At 33.8% G+C, this 16,556-nt stretch overlaps 2 protein-coding genes across 2 annotated transcripts in view; both read left to right on the forward strand.

Annotated features, from left to right (window-relative positions):
* LOC142341401 (acid-sensing ion channel 2-like) overlaps positions 1–10,966 on the forward strand; it is a 32,449-nt gene extending 21,483 nt beyond the window's left edge. The window contains exons 5-7 of the mRNA XM_075392329.1: positions 7,620–7,836; positions 8,750–8,931; positions 10,510–10,966. Of these exons, the coding sequence (XP_075248444.1) occupies positions 7,620–7,836; positions 8,750–8,931; positions 10,510–10,892 (782 nt within the window). The 3' untranslated portion in view covers positions 10,893–10,966. The remainder of the gene's footprint in view (positions 1–7,619; positions 7,837–8,749; positions 8,932–10,509) is intronic.
* Positions 10,967–15,735: 4,769 nt separating this feature from the next.
* LOC142341189 (cilia- and flagella-associated protein 95-like) overlaps positions 15,736–16,556 on the forward strand; it is a 5,768-nt gene continuing 4,947 nt past the window's right edge. The window contains 2 exon segments of the mRNA XM_075392102.1: positions 15,736–16,154; positions 16,157–16,249. Of these exon segments, the coding sequence (XP_075248217.1) occupies positions 16,076–16,154; positions 16,157–16,249 (172 nt within the window). The 5' untranslated portion in view covers positions 15,736–16,075.

Raw genomic sequence — 16,556 nt, forward strand, 5'->3', positions numbered from 1 at the left:
AGATTAAAAATTACAAAAAATATACAGATTATATACAAGTCCAAGGATAATTCCGCATTATGCGCATAAATTTTCCGCATATTGCGCATTAAAATTACAAATTATATAAAATAACAGTAGATTACATAGAATAGCATTAGATTACATAGAATAACATTAGATTACATTATATAACACGGATTAATATATAGCCCAAGATAATTCCGCACGCAGGCGGAATTATCTTGGGCTATATACTAATCCGTGGTATTCTATGCAATCTAATGCTATTCTATGTATTCTAATGTTATTCTATGTAATTTGTAATTTTAATGCCCAATATGCGGAAAATTTATGCGCATAATGCGGAATTATCCTCGGACTATATATAATCTATGTAACTTTTGTAATTTATAATCTAATGCCAAATTTTAACTAGAATTATTATACTGGCTATTATGTGGCCTTTTTATATGTTTACTAAGAGAAAATCTTTTTAAAATAATATTAAATGTTGGACATGGAACTTTTTCTGGACAACAATTTTACATAAAACCCCAGTTGTATCAAAACAATCTCTAATCTTTTCAATTTTTGCATGAACAACAATTTCTATTAACTTTGGTTTCCTTGTTTTCCTTCTTTATATTACCCCCTGTTTTTAAATCATTTATAAATTTTGTTTCTATCTCTTTTATATCTTCTTTTTGTATTTCATTTATAATCTCTATTCGTAAATCATTTCTAATGTAATACTTTAAATTCTCTACAATACTATCTTTTATATCATTAAAAACATTATTGATATCAATATTATCATTACAAACACTATCACTATTATTAATATCAGTAAAATCAATACAACTATGTACTGATGTCATAGAACCTGTACGATAATATTTGCATTCATTTCTAAAACTAGAACCACTATATTGTCTTTGCATACATTTCATACCTCTTAAAAATAAATTGTTATGTAACTTAATATAATGTATCATTAAATCAAGTTCTGGATAATCACCACTATCAACAATTTCATTATAACATTCTCTACATATTAACGTCATTTTTAGTTGTAGAATTATTAAGATTATGGGTTGCATAAATAGATATAAGACTAAAGTCTAATATACATATTATATCTAATGTTTCATTGTTATTATTAAATACACCATAAGCTATTGTTCCCTTCTTACCAATTCTTAGTTTAATCTTGGCCTTATCTATGTTCCCTATATCTATACCATTTATTTTATCATTATTAGTATTTTTATTATTGTCACCATTTTTGATAGTAACTATATGCAAATCCAAATATAGTAATTATCCCAAATATAGCAATATATCCACTATGGATCTTATTACATATACTTTTTACTTTCGTATAAGATTTATAAAAATTGAATGGTTTGTTTGTTTCTTTAACGTTTAAATATTCTTCAAAATAGAACACTAACTCATTTCGTTTAATATGTGTCTGTTCTGCCATTCCATCTTTTAAATAACTACTTAGTATATTAAGTTCTTTTTCTTTAAAATCTGTTTGATCAACATACCACTCAATATCAAGATCGCCATTTCTAGAAACATTTACAACATTTTTATCTTTATCTCATACAATATAATAGTCACCAATAGTACTGTAATTTATTATACCATATTTATAATATTTAAATCTATATAGATTAGAATCAATTTTAAACTTCTCTTGTACTCTTTCAAAGATATGCCGTGAACTTTTTAATGTAACATATAAAGCTGGTGTGTTCTCTCTTGTTTTTGTATATAAATCTGTTACAATATGACCCACACATATTATATTCATATTGTGATGTCTACATTTAGAGTGTAATGAATCCATATCTGGTAATCTAATGTTTTCTCCTATATCATCAAAAATAATAAGACTATTAGCAAAGTTATCTATATTATCTAATAATTTTAAATCATCAATGCCGTATGCGTTATAACCCTTCCACTCACTGGCATCAATACAGAATACATTAACGCTGTCATAAAAACCACAATATTCTTTTATAAATAATGTTTTGCCTGAATTAGATGGCCCATAAATAATAAAGTTATGTTTCTTCATTTCAAGTGGTTCTTGTAGAATATTCCTATATCCCAAAAATCTCGTCCTAAAATCAGAATATTTATCATAATTCCAATAAGCAATTATAATAATTAATAATAACATATGAAATAATGGGAACACCAAATAAAATTTTATTAGGACTAAACTTCAATATTATATTTCTTTACATGTTCTATAAATCGTTTTTAGTACATCCAAATCTATATCTATTGTGATACAAGCATAACCTACAAGTGAAATGTTTAAATCCATAGTGAGGGATATGTTTTTTTACTTGACATTTTTTACATAGTAAATTTTGATTAGGATCATTAAAATGTATATCCATGTGATCATGTCTCTCTCTATATGTTATAGTTTCCTTACATACAAAACATAAGAAAGGCTCAATTTGACACATATCACAACTCCAACACCAAGTCCTATCTTTACATTTATCGCTTTTAGTACTAATCATTTCTAATTATAAAAAATTACATAAATAATATTATCTCAAATTTTTTCGTATAAAAATAAGTGCACGAGATTCCAACGATAACATTCAAACTGGAAATGAAGTCCAATCTGGAAGTTGACAAGTCCATTGTCAAAGTGAGCGAGCTCAATTTGGAAGTGGACAAGCCCAATCTAGTTCTACTAACATGGCTACCCAAAAGTTTTTAAATAAAAACTAACTACAAGAAGAAAACAAACAAATAGACGGAGAAAGACAAAAAGGAGGAAGCAGAAAAAGATTTAGAATCAATCAGAAGGTTTAATCAAATAAATGAAGAAATAAAGGAGTCGTATGATAAACAGACTGCAAAATTAAAACAACGAGAAGAGGATATGCATGAGTCATTGCGAAAGACTGAAGCAAGATCGAGAATCATCTAAAGATAGAGAATCATCCATAGATTTAGATACAGATTCGGATCCACATAAAGAACGAGAATCGTCTAAAGATAGAAAATCATCCAAAGATAGAGAATCATCGAAACATAGAAAATCATCTAAAGATTCAGATTCAGAATCATCTGATGATATTGTCTATGCTAAAAAGCCTAACAAAAATACTAATAAGAATAGATGCGAAGATTGAAATCGAGAGTTAACTCAAAAGAATTATGCTAGATACATTCAATCACTTAAACATAAAACGAATGAGCGATTATATAACAGAAATGAAATTATTGAGAGTGCTTATAATGTTGGAGTAAAAGTTACTATTGAAGATATAGAACAAAAAAAAGATAAACGGCAAAAGAAAAAGAGGGAATAAAATATTGTGATAGTTGTGATATGTATCTAGATTATAATACTGAACACTATAAACATATAGAAACATTAAACCATAGGAAAAATGCAAGACTAAATATTGGGGAATTAATAAAGAGTGGGAGTAAGTTTGAATGTGTAACAGGTAAGACTACTCTAAGTCAATATAGTGTGGAGCAACGTTTAAAAACAAAGATGCATCTAGATAATTTTAAAGGTAAAGCTGAGGATAAAAAATCATCTAAAGATAGAGAACCATCTAAAGATAGAGAATCATTATCAAAGACCCAAACATCAAGTACAGGTTCTAGCGATATATGTCATACTAAATATAATAATAAAAATAAACACAATGATTCAGATGATCATAAAGAAAATGTTAAACAAAAAATTTGTTGATGGTAAGTGGAGAGAGAAAGTTAATGAGTGAGGATTAGATTGTAATATGAAATATAATCAAATAATGATAACATGTAGTAATTATGGAGATCCCAAATTCTTAAAAGTATTAGAGACAACGTAAAACATAAGTCCCCGTATAAAATTTAAAAGCTTTGAAGTAGTAAGGTATACAAAACCTACAGATGATAAGTTAGAAGAAAATGAATTATTATTTAGACTCAAGACTAGACAATATAATGGTCCCTATGACTTGGATATGTTGAAAAGTGAACTTGAGACTAGAATGCAAGAACAAGCGTGAAACAATCTCGTTTGAGCATGCAAAGATTTGTTAAGAGAACTATGTAAATACACAGGTTTTATCCTACTGGTGGTTGTACTACTGAGTTACCATTCACGTCTAGATTTATTTTTAATATACATAATAATGAAAATAATTGTTTTTTGTGGTGTTTAATTGCTTATCTACATCCTGCTAAAGCCCATACCAAAAGAATTAGTAATTATAATTAACCAGAGTGTATTAATGAGATAAAATTACCAAGGCTTCCACCTCCTTATGGATATAAAGATTTACAGAAAATACAAGTGTTCAACTAATATAAAGTTTTATTCAATGTGTTTAATCTAAATAAAAATAAGACTATTAATCCTAATCCTGTATTAATCAATCATAATGATCCAAAAATATGAAATATATTATACTCGATAATCATTATTTGCTATGTAATGATGTATCATTCTTATTAAGAAAATCATCTAAATAAAAATGTTATCCATGTCTAAAATGTTGTGTATCATTTCTAACTGAACATGCATTACGTAAACATTTAGAACTGTGTGATACACAGAACCTTATAGGAAGCAGAACATTTTATCGTGATGATTATCTAAAGTTTGATAAGTTCCACAATAAAAACAGAGTACCATTTGCTATGTATTTTGATTTTGAATGTCTAAAAAAAACAGAAAACACATTCCTACTGCTTGTGGGTTTTATATAAAAAGTGATTATCCTGATATATTAGATTAAAAGTATGAAAGTTATTGTGGAGATGGCATAGTTGATTGGTTTATAAGTAGAATGAGTTATTATAATAATTTGTTTAAAGAGATTTTTAGCATAAATATTCCATTAAAAGAAGATCGTAGTACTCCACTTACTATTGGGTGTTTTTATTGTAACGAGTATATGGGTGAAGACATTGTTAGAGATCATGTGAATTGTAAATTTAGAGGATATGCTAACAATAAGTGTAACCTCCAGGCTAAGAACAGTTTTGTACCAATATATACTTTTAATTCTACAAATTAAGATCATCACCTATTTAAAACTGAACTAGCAAAGAAGATTAGACTTAAAGTATTAACAAAAACTGATAAGAATTATATTTGTTTTGATATGGGTTATGCTAAAGCATTAGGTATGCTTAGGTTCTTCCATCCACTTAGCTTAGATGCTATAAGTAAAACATTGAGTGATAAAGAGTGTGTAACGAAAAACAAATTTAAGTTAGATAGACGTAAAGGTATATTCCCATATGAATGATTTGATAGTATAGACAAACCTAATGAAAAATCATTACCACCCAAGGAGGTTTTCTATTCTAAGTTGAAACAAAGTGGTATTACTAATGAAGAGTATAGGCAAGCGTTAGATTATTGGAAAGAAGCTGGATGTGAAACAATAAAAGATTCTATGATGTTATATCTAAAAACTGATGTATTATTATCGGTAGATGTATTTGAAAGGTTAAGAGGTAAGTGTTTAGAATATTATGAAATAGATCCTTGTTATACATATTCTAATCCTGGATTAACTTGGTTACGTGGATTGAAATATACTAATGTTAGACTTAAATATTTTTAAAAAATACAGTTAATATTTATGATACAGTACAACCTGGTACTAGAGGTGGTTTAACTTCAGTGTTAGGCGATTGTCATGTGAAATGTTAAAATAAAGAAGTAGATCCAGAGTATACTGGGAGATAGAATCATTTAAAACACTTAGAGTTCAACTCATTATATTCCTCTGTTATGGTTCAAGCTTTACCTACTGGTGACATAAGTGTTTGTAACGGTTTAGTATATACTGGCTCTAGCTCTACTAAATGTTATATCTACACCATTGATGTAAGGTATACCAATAAGATGAAACAAAAAACAAAGAAGTATCCATTCTTTCCACAAAAGACAAAGGCTAATATTGATCAGTCTACAGATTATCAAAATGAAAATAACAAGAAAGGATACAAACCAAGCGAGAAGTTGATATTGAAGTTAACAGATAAGAAGGATTATGTAATTGAAAGAGAGATGATGGATTGGTATTTTAATAAAGGTTTGAGGTTGGAAGATGTTACAAATAAGCAAGAGTTAGAGTATATTAAGAGTGAGTGGTTAAAGACTGATACTGAGTTTAATATTCAGAAAAGGAAAGAAGCTAAAGCTAAGGGTGATAAATTTGGTGATTTATTCTTTAAGTTAATGAATAACGCCTACTATGGAAAAACAATAAAAATGTATATAATAGACAAGATAGAGTTATTTAATGATATAGGTAGATATATTAAATTAGTAGAAAGTATTAGTTTTAAATATGCTGTAGATTTTGATGATGAACTAGTGGCTGTACATAAAACAAGAGGTAATGTTAAGTTAGATAAGTTTAATTATATTGGTTTTTTTATATTAGAGAGAGCTATACTTTTTATGTATAAAATTCTATATACAATTACTTTCAGAAAAACTTAGATTAGTTTTAGTTATAACTTATCTCGAGTTCTTAAACTAAAACGAACGTCATTTCAAGTAAGCACCGCTAATAATTCAGAATTTCGAGAGGTAGCGTTTAGACTTACGGTTTTCATAATCAGATTTTCAAGCGTTCATCTTGCACGACGACCCTAAAATATCAGGACGCACCCCTTGGTCAATCACCGTTGGTTTAGATAGGGTTTATTTTGCTTAATACCCTAGCCAAGGAACTGATGTGCATAAAAGATCGCAGATCGAACTAGTTCGCCTAACCAAATAGTAAATATGTAACTAATTACACTATTGATAGCAAGAAACATCATTTGAAACAAAAGAACAATACAAGATAGCTATTGATCCATTTGATGATAGAGGTATTAAAGGTTGTAATGGTGAGTTTAGATTTTATAGTTAATTAGTTTTTTAAATAAATAATAGCGAACAAATTAAAACTTATAAAAGAGTTAAGCTGGTTTTTTATTCAAGTTATTTTCGCAAGTTGGTTTTACGTGCAAGTTACACGGTCTCACTATAAAGGGAAATATATTGGATAAAACAAAAGGGAAATTACGTAATGTGTATATAGGTGCCAACTCGCGACTCATTGGAGTGCAGACACTTATATAAACATTACTGAAGATGTTATTTTTCAAAAGTTGACGACAATTATTGACAAAATAGTGTTATCAAAATAACGAAGCTTAAATGAAGCAGCAATTTTTGTCAATTTGAAATTAAATTATTTTAGACTTTCAAAAGTAAGAGGACAAAAACGAGGATAAAAAGTTACTATCACCGAAAGAATTTTGTCCAGAAAAATGAATCATAAAGATTTCCTGTAGGAAAAGGTCTTCTAAAATTCATTTCTTAGACGATTCCTTAAAAAAGACGATTCCTTAAAATTAACCGTCAAAAACTATATACTTTTTAAGTTTCTTTAGCGCGTTTTAACCTGTTTTTACAACTATTTCGGTAATGTTTCACAAATTTTCAAAAAAAAGGTCACGCGTGAAAAGGTTCTTCATAAATTTTCGTTCCAGTTAGGATTTTACAAAAACGTATTTGAGATGCCACGATATTTTGTGCAGATTTTCAGCAACTTTTACACAGAAGTGTGTTGCAGATTTTGAAGTGGAGAAGGGACTTGGTTACCTGGACATAGGCGGAGGACTGTCTTTCCAGATCTACCTGTACGACCCGGCGACCACAGTGCTGACTACCCTGGACAAGTCATACTCCTTTGACATAGGACCAGGGAGGAGTTACAAAGTGGGATTGTCTACCAGATCCTTCCAGGATGCCAGTGGATTCAGTGGCTGCATACAGGAGGGAAAAGAAGGGTTAGTTGGGCAAAAACTGCCTTCTATAATTTATAAGGTCTACGAAAACAAACATGCAGCCAATGAGTTGTATTTAAATCATAGCCTGCTTAACTGATTAAAATACCAAAAAACGCATCATACAACCATAGCAACAATGGTGTACCCTAATCGAGGCCTGTATACCCGTATTCCACCGCAATTAGGCGAGAATAAGGGAGTAAAGCATTTCCACTCTTAAATAGAAGGGAAAAGAGTGTAACTTCGAGGAAGTTACACTTTTTTACACTCTTTACACTCTTTACTCCACTCTTATTACACTCTTAAAAATTCCTTATGATTTTACTCTTCAGTCCAATTTTTAACAGGGAAAAAGAGGTGAAGAATTTTATTTTCACTACTCAAAGGCGTTCCAAAACCAGAGTAATGTTTTTACTGCTAGGTTTAGTGGTACCTTGAAAAACAATGCTTCCTCTTTTTTTCATTTTGAATCACTTTCATCCAGATAAACTGAATGAGACACTTGAGAACGGGCCATCGGCCCAATAGTGCTCTCCCACAGTCAAATATGTGATTGTATTTGTACAAGTAATTGTGAAGCTACTTAATGACTGATGGAAACAATTTGCTATTATTATTATTAAGAGTGTATTTTATTTTAAAATTACACTCTTAGAAATACACTACAATTACGCTGTTTAGTCCACCCCCAGTCTAGACCTCGACCTATCACAAGACCATGCTTGACCAAAAATCGGTATGATTAGACCATCCTGGACGCAAAAGAGCTATGAAAAAACTTTCTCTAGACTTTACGGATTGCCTGGAATTTCGTATAAAAGTACCCTTCTCGACAGATATTAAAAATGGAAAAAGTCTGATCATAAAGTCGGGTCCTAGACTTGGGTGTGAACTAAACGGGTGACCATTGCAGGGTTCTGAAGTACTACAAGAAGGGTTATGCTCACATGCTATGTGTGAGTGAGTGTTTCACAGAGTCAGAAGAGGCAGAGTGTGGGTGTGTGACTGCTACCCAATATTTCTACCCAAATACCTCCACAGAATGTGGAGCGACTACCCTCATCATGTGCCCAGTTGACCACGCCACTTTATTGGGTAAAAAGGCCTCCCCTTAAATGTTCTAACTTGTTCTGAATTTTAAAAAATGTTTTTATTTTGAGTTCTTGGTTATAAAACAAAAAAGACAACTGTCCCCTTTTTTGCTTTGTTTTGTTTTAAACATAGGAAAGTTGTTTGATATTAAAAGTAATATTAAAAGTTTGGTATTAATTTGATATAAAAAGTAATAAATTCGTATCGTATAATTGGTTTCAAAATTAAAATCTTTTTGCATTCTTAGATTTTAAATTCACAGAAACGTTAGTAAATTTAGATTTAAACGCAAAAAATTCCGTTTCACTGTTTATAAACATACGAATGCTTTGTCCACAATGTTTTGTGGCTGTATGCAACAAAGCTGGTTGAAAAATGGGTGTCACGTAATATATGATTTTCTACCACCGATAAATTAATTTGCTTTCCAAAAGTTGAAAGGAAAAGATCTCTCATTTCTATACGACTAAACTATCAACAAACTTATCAACTGACGATAGAGTCGGAGAAGCATCGACAACATATTATTTAACGAAACGGTGCTTTTAGATTGACTGTTGAATTCTAAACACTGAAGGCGACCTGAACTGTTTTTTTTTGTCAAAGTGGAAAAACCAACAAATATTGTCGCCCAATGCGAAGAGACAAGCTGCATGAGATTTGGGATAAAAACACTTTGATCCCACCCATTGAGAGGGGAGATAGAAAACGGATGCGATATCATGTCTCAAATATCCAGGTGACAGTATCTACGGATAGAGCAAATTGCGTTTTCTCTTAGTCGAAACGGAGCATTGACAAAATTTGGGCGTAATCGATGTTAAAATGAAACGATTGTTTAGTCTTGTTCATTACGAGTGGTTTGAACCTAAAATTATGGTGCAAATTTGCATTAATCCGTAAATCAGTGTCACAACCATAATCTTAATAAATAAATGCTCAACTAAGTTACCTTTGTTAACTACTTTTACCTCAAATTTAATTGCCAGTTTTTGAAACATATAAGCGAGAAAACGTAAGCAGAGTTCACGACAAATCAGAGTTAAAAATACTTACAGAACATTTTTATTAGACTTCACGTTCTCAACGTAAGCGTTTTGAAGTGTCCTTCTAAAATGGTAAGTAGATTTCACGCGCATTCAAAGATAGCAAGTACGCTTCATAAATTTTGGATAGCAAAATTTGCTTAGGGTGAAACGACTCATACTGTCGATTTGATAACAAAATTTTTGTCTATAATTGGCTTGATTGTCTTGAGTAAATAACTTTGTATTAAATTACACACTTGATCGAGACAATCAGTTTTTGGGAAAAGTTCTGGTAAGATTTATTGATAGTTAAAGGAAGTATGGCATATCTTGTCATCAGTGTTCTCTAAAAAAAATAGCAAAATCTTTCAAATTAGTGAAATTTTTTAGAATATTTCTAAATTTTCAGGAAAGTTTTGCATCTTTTTTTGTCTCCCTAGTTTGTTCAGAAGGTTTACGATAAATTACCCTTCAATCAATTTTAAAGCAAAAAACAGTGCTCGTTTATTAACAGAAAGTTAAAATCGTTCCACTAAAATTTTTCTAACTTTAGAATTGTGCATGATGAAATGTACTCCCCAATGCAGCTTCGCAAAGTATGACATGACCACGACCTCAACCAAGTTCCCCACTCGCGACTTTGCCAAATACCAGAAGTCAATCTTCGGACCGGACTCAAACATGACACATGACTACATGAGAAGAAACCTAGCCGAGCTGAGCGTAAGCATGGCAAGTCTGACTGTGAGTCACACGACAACCCTCCCCAAATACGAGATATTCTCAACAGGAAGTGCAATGGGGGGTCTGTTTGGCCTCTTGCTCGGAGGAAGCATGATGACCTTATACGAGGTCTCAGAGCTTATAGTCAGTGGTGTCTATCACTGTGGAAAGACCTCAGGATTTTTAACAAGGAAGCGAGTTTCACCAACTTAGCTCTTATTGACAAAAATTTATATCACATAAACATCATTAGCCGTTATTTGTTAACATTGCAAAAAAAATTGATGGAAAACTCGGATAGCCCACATCGGTATATAGATTGTAGATGTATATATAAAATAATAAAATTTATTTTCAGTTTGTAACTTGTACAATATTTTAGTTACCTATTACTCGGAGTGACGCCGTAGCGAACAGATGCTAGAAGGTATGGTGGTGGTCAAGCAAGCCGATACGCAAGCAAGCCGAATTTTGAAAATGAGCTCAAGTAAGCCGAAAAATTTTGGGATACCCGTATTTTAAGTTGTCCCTGGCGGGCCGGTGGGCGCGCTTCGCGCGCGTCGCGGCTTCGCTGCGATAACCGGCCCGCGGTTTCCGGATTACATCCCACAGCGGATGAGAGGCATGGCCATGGACAGCGGTCCGCTAAGGCCCGTACCCACTAGATGTCTAAAAATTGACGTATTTTTGTTTCTTTAGTGCATCGGAATACATTATGCCGTATAATACTACGCGCATTATTGATTGCAAAGGCTAACAATGTATTATTTCTGATAGATTACATAACTGTTACATAACTTTCGGCTTGCTTTTCTGTCGGCTTGCTTGCCTGCCTATCGGCTTCCTTTGCGTTCGCCAGAAGGTATAAAGTGCCTACTTTTAAATATTGCTTATCGGCTGATCAAAGTCAAAGTGTAATTGAGGCAGGGAGGGTAATTTTCTAGCTAAAGTCTGTATCAAATCCTTGTTCTGGACGGGTCATTCGAATAAAGACGAGCACAGGAACGCTCCAAAACTTCGAAAAGTTGAATTTTGGATCATAGTTTATTTGGGTCCTCTTGGGTATGTTCATAAACAAAAGTGGCCTTGAGGAGTGTTTTCTTAGGTTATTTGAATGCTGACATCAAATTGGGATGATAATGACCTTATCCAAAATGAGAATTCTTTTGTCTATGTGACTGATGTTAACGTTCTTGTGACCAAGACCCGCTTACCAACAAAAGATGTATTGAACAGTGGAAATTTCTGATCTTCCCAAATTAGAGCATCAATTGTACCAGTATACATTAAAAAAGTTTGAGCCATATTAAAGAAATGAGTGTAAGTGTATATATATGATAGCACATTCGCGCCATTAGCTTACAATTTGTTATCGTAAAAAAGAAATTCAAAAAAGTTTAACAGTCTCACTTAACCTTGTTTGAAACAAGAGCTTTGCGATTATCTAAATCTGGTACTGAATGTACAAGGTGCCAGCAGTCTGAGGTCTTGCAACCCAACAAGTTTGACGTTTTGAACATCTATCTGCGTGCTTCAAACTCTTTGAAGTTGTTTATAGGTAAATACATGCCAAAAAATACATATATATGATGCATAGATAAAAAAGAGTCTTATGTTTCGCAGAAAATACTTCAGAGTTATCTAATAAAAGGTCATGTGAAAAAGATCGTGTTAAATAAAAGAAATTTACGCTTTTGCTAAATGTTCTGTCTATTATCATTTCCAATGTAGCAGCCCTCTTTATTTTGGTCATCTTCTTTTTATTTCGGAATTTATTTTTATTTGAAAATCTTGAAAATCAACGGTTCTCTAAATATGTTTGAACATAAATCTTAGCCCACTCTTGTCAGAGCCCAATCTTGTCAAACACACGCGTGTCAGAGGGCTAAGTATATGTTAGAACATAGTTCCGGGAATCCTAAGGCAACTGAAGCTCAGAACCAAGGGTGCTTGCGCCCGAGGCTGAGCTCAAATTGCGGACGGACTCCCGAAACTTTTTCAAAATTGGGTCGACCCAAATTTTGGTGCTTTAGGTAAAAGAGTACCATAGTTTGTTAATACTGTTTGACAAATTAACACACAAAAGTACCTGGAAGAACTCACATTTTGGTTGTTGATTCAGTTGATCTAGCATAAACCTCAATCTTGAATGGATCTGGTAAAATGAAGGAAAAAATTTACCAAATAACAAGTCTCCTATAAAGAGACGTAGCTAAAGAAGATTAGCTTAAGAAACGTATGAAGCTTGCCCCCCCCCCCCCCCCCCCCCCCCCCCCAGTGGCTTCATATCATTCGCAGGATGTATTCTGTTTCGGCCCCACCTTAGTGAGGTTATATTTTTTTCACCTCCAGGAGTACGTGCTATTTTCTTACATAGTAATATGCGGATCTTTTCCGTTTGTGCCCCCCCCCCCCCCCCAGTACGTTATGCGCCCCCCAGCTATAGAGCGAGTGCAATTACATAGTAAATCATCAAGTATAAATATTGCACGTGCGTCTGGGCGTGCAAATAATATGCGCCCACTAAGCTGAAGGGGGGGGGGGGCACAAACGGAAAAGATCCTAACGTGCTATGTAACAACATATAATTTGTAGCTGAGGGGCGTAAAAAACAATGCGGGGGGAACAGAATAGATCCCATTCGCAACCCCCCCCCCTCAACTCACGTGCTGTATTTTTGCATGCTGATTTACTATGTAATGGACCGCACTCTGTAATTGGGGGAGGCATAACATACTGGGGTGGGGGCACAAACGGAAAAGATCCGTTTTGAGATAGAAAGCCAAGAAAGATCAAAAAGAACTGGTGGTTATTGGACTTTGCCTTCTCATGCGGTGGGGGGATGGCATGGGTCCAAATAATATGCACCAACTAAGTTGCGGGGGAGGGGGTGTCACAATCGAAAAACAACCCAAATATGAAAACATGAGCTAAACTTTTGCAATGACTTCATAAAAGAGAAATCGGGTCTATTTTGTTTTGCCCCCCCCCCCCCCCCCCCTATTGAGCTTATGTTTTTACGCCTTTCAAGCGCTCGTGTTTTTTACACAGTAACGTGCTATAAAACAACATATAATTTTTGGGTCTTTCCCATTATAGCACTGCTGAAGCTCAGCTCTATTAGTGCATTTTAGAGATTTTTATTAGCAGAAAAATTGGTGTGTAGGTTGGTCGTTCTGCTAAAATTTTTGATATAATATATTCTTAGCGTCTGTTTTTCTAATAGTTAGCTTTACACGTCAAAGGCACGTGCGAGTGTACTGAAAACTCTTGGCAACGAACTTATTTATAGCAAACACACATCAGGTAAATCGTACAAGGCAATTTTTTGTTTCAAAGACCTTAAATTAGTAGGATCTTTTCTGTTTGTGCCACACCAGCTTAGTGTGTGCATATTATTTTCACCCCCAGACGCACGTACTATATTTTTATATAATGATTTATTATGTAATGGCACCTGCTCTATAACGGGGGGTCATAAGGTACTGGGGGGGCAGAAACGGAGAAGATCCAATTAGTAAATTATTGTCCCTACCTTATCTGGAAAAAGACCACAACTCTTGGAAAATGTACTGGAGGGGGCGTAAACGGGTCCCATGCATGATGGAAATTGATCAGAGTGTTTGCTGTTATGGAGTTTGTTAGTTTCCAGTTCTTTTAAAATAAAATTCGGATATATAGCTCCTACCGTGTTGAGAAAATAGCGACGGAATCGTTGCAAGAAGCGTCCTTTTCCGTTGGATTTTGCAGTTTTTGTCGTTTTTTTATGTAAGAACTGTCAATTATTGTCACTTTTGTCGGTATCGGCTTTCTCGTTCTTGCAGAGGTGTTATCGGTAAAAACCGTTAAAGAATTGCCCGGATTTTAGTGCTAAAAAGCAAAATTATCTAAGATTAGCGGTGAAGGCATTGAATTTATTTAATATCTGCGCTTGAGCGTAGGTCGATCTTACATAATTTTGCCTTTCAAAGCGTAGTGGCGTGATAGCCGAGAAGAAAGGTGTGTGATTCAGACGCCAATTATTGAGAGTTCAATCCTCTGCCTCCGTGCAGCTGTCTGTGCAAGGATGAGCTCTCACTTAAACATAGCTTCAGGATGACCATAGCCTGACCAATGCTGGCTGCAATAATGGTACCACGTGAAAGTCCCAGACTAAAAAAAGTGGCCATAGTCACCAAAAAAGAGCATTTATGCTCACCAAATGAACAGTCTGAGAGGTGAGGAATAATTGAAAAAGGACAGCCTGAGAACAGGCTACTGTTAATACATTGCAGACTGAAAGCCTAATGCTGCTCCGCTGCGATTACGCAAACACATTTATTTATTTATCTAACATATTTTAGCGTTTATTTTAGCGTTGAACTTACATAATTTTGCGTTGAATTTGGCGTAGAAGTTACATAATTATGAGTCAAATTGAAAGTGAAATTGACGTTTCTTACAATTGAAAACGAAAAAAACGCTGCTTCTTAAGTTTTAAACATACGAAAACCGACGCTTCTTACGTTTCAAAATCGACAATAACCGATGCTTCTCATGTTCGAAATCGACGAAAACTGACGAAAACGAAGAAATAAACGTAAGGGCTTTGATTGGTTTTGGCGAAGTAGAAGCGATCAAAACCGATGAATCAATGTTCCATTACCCCCACCTTAGCGGGAATAGTAACTCTTATGCGCACAGGCGCGCGTGCTATTTTTTACATAATAACATGCTATATAACAACACAATAACACATAAATCACTAGGGGCTGAAACAGAAGAGATCCCAAAACTCAATCCATAACCCCCCCAAAAAAAATATGGGGGGAGAGGAGGGGGGGGGGGGGGGGGGGGGGGGGGTACAATGGGAGATACCCAACATCATGTGTTTTAGTTATTAAAATTAGCCCTATTCAGTGCTAGTCTCTTCCATCAGAATATTTTGCTTTATTTGGTGTTTGTTGAAGATAAATTTCCGAATAAATAAATATTTGATGCATTTTTCATGATATGTTGACGATGCTTTCTTATTTATATCTATACTTTCAATTACAACACTATCTACTATAACTGCACGTGCACACATTTAGCACACATTCTACGGCTTGATTGTACAACTGTTGATGCAACGCAAAAACATAAACAACAGATCTGTTATAATAAATTGTAAAAACATTCAAACCACGTTTATAATATCTCTTGATTTTTTTTATTCAAACTACCATCAAAAAGATAACTGCTATTGATTGACATATTCTATTTCCACATATTAGCAAAACAGACCTTCTAAGCAGCGTTAAACTAAAATTGGAAACATTTAAAATTTATTATAAAAAAATCAAAATAGCGAAATTCACTAGCTGTTAATTTGACATCAATATAAGTATAAACTAGTAATATAAAAACTGTTAATTATGGAGCGGAAAGGGACGATGTTCCTGAGGGCAGACCATAATGAGTATGACCTGACAAAGACACACGTGTCCAACTGGAGTCAGATGCGGAGTCATACCCTAAAGACTATGACGTCAAAAAGGACAGACCATGGAATCTCAAAAGGGCTACCTATAATCACATGTCCAATCTCGGTAAGAGACAATGATCATTTTTGGAACTGCTTCCTTAGGACTCCCGCCAGCCACCCCCACCCCCCCCCCCCCCCCGCCCCCCACGAAATTTATGGTTACGGTAATTGGGAGAAGGGGCTATCTATGACTACTAAGCCAGGGGGCTAGAATTATAGAGACCATCCCTTGCAGCATTTATAATTGAGGGAGGTCTTTCCCATCTTCTTACAATAAAAAACAATGAGATTGAAAACAGATCCCAAATCTATTCTTTCGGCTCCGCGGAATTGTGGGCATATAATTTTTACTCTTCCAAGGCACACATGCT

Source organism: Convolutriloba macropyga, chromosome 6, assembly GCF_964194025.1.
Source record: "Convolutriloba macropyga chromosome 6, txConMacr16.3, whole genome shotgun sequence".
Lineage (NCBI taxonomy): Eukaryota > Metazoa > Xenacoelomorpha > Acoela > Convolutidae > Convolutriloba > Convolutriloba macropyga.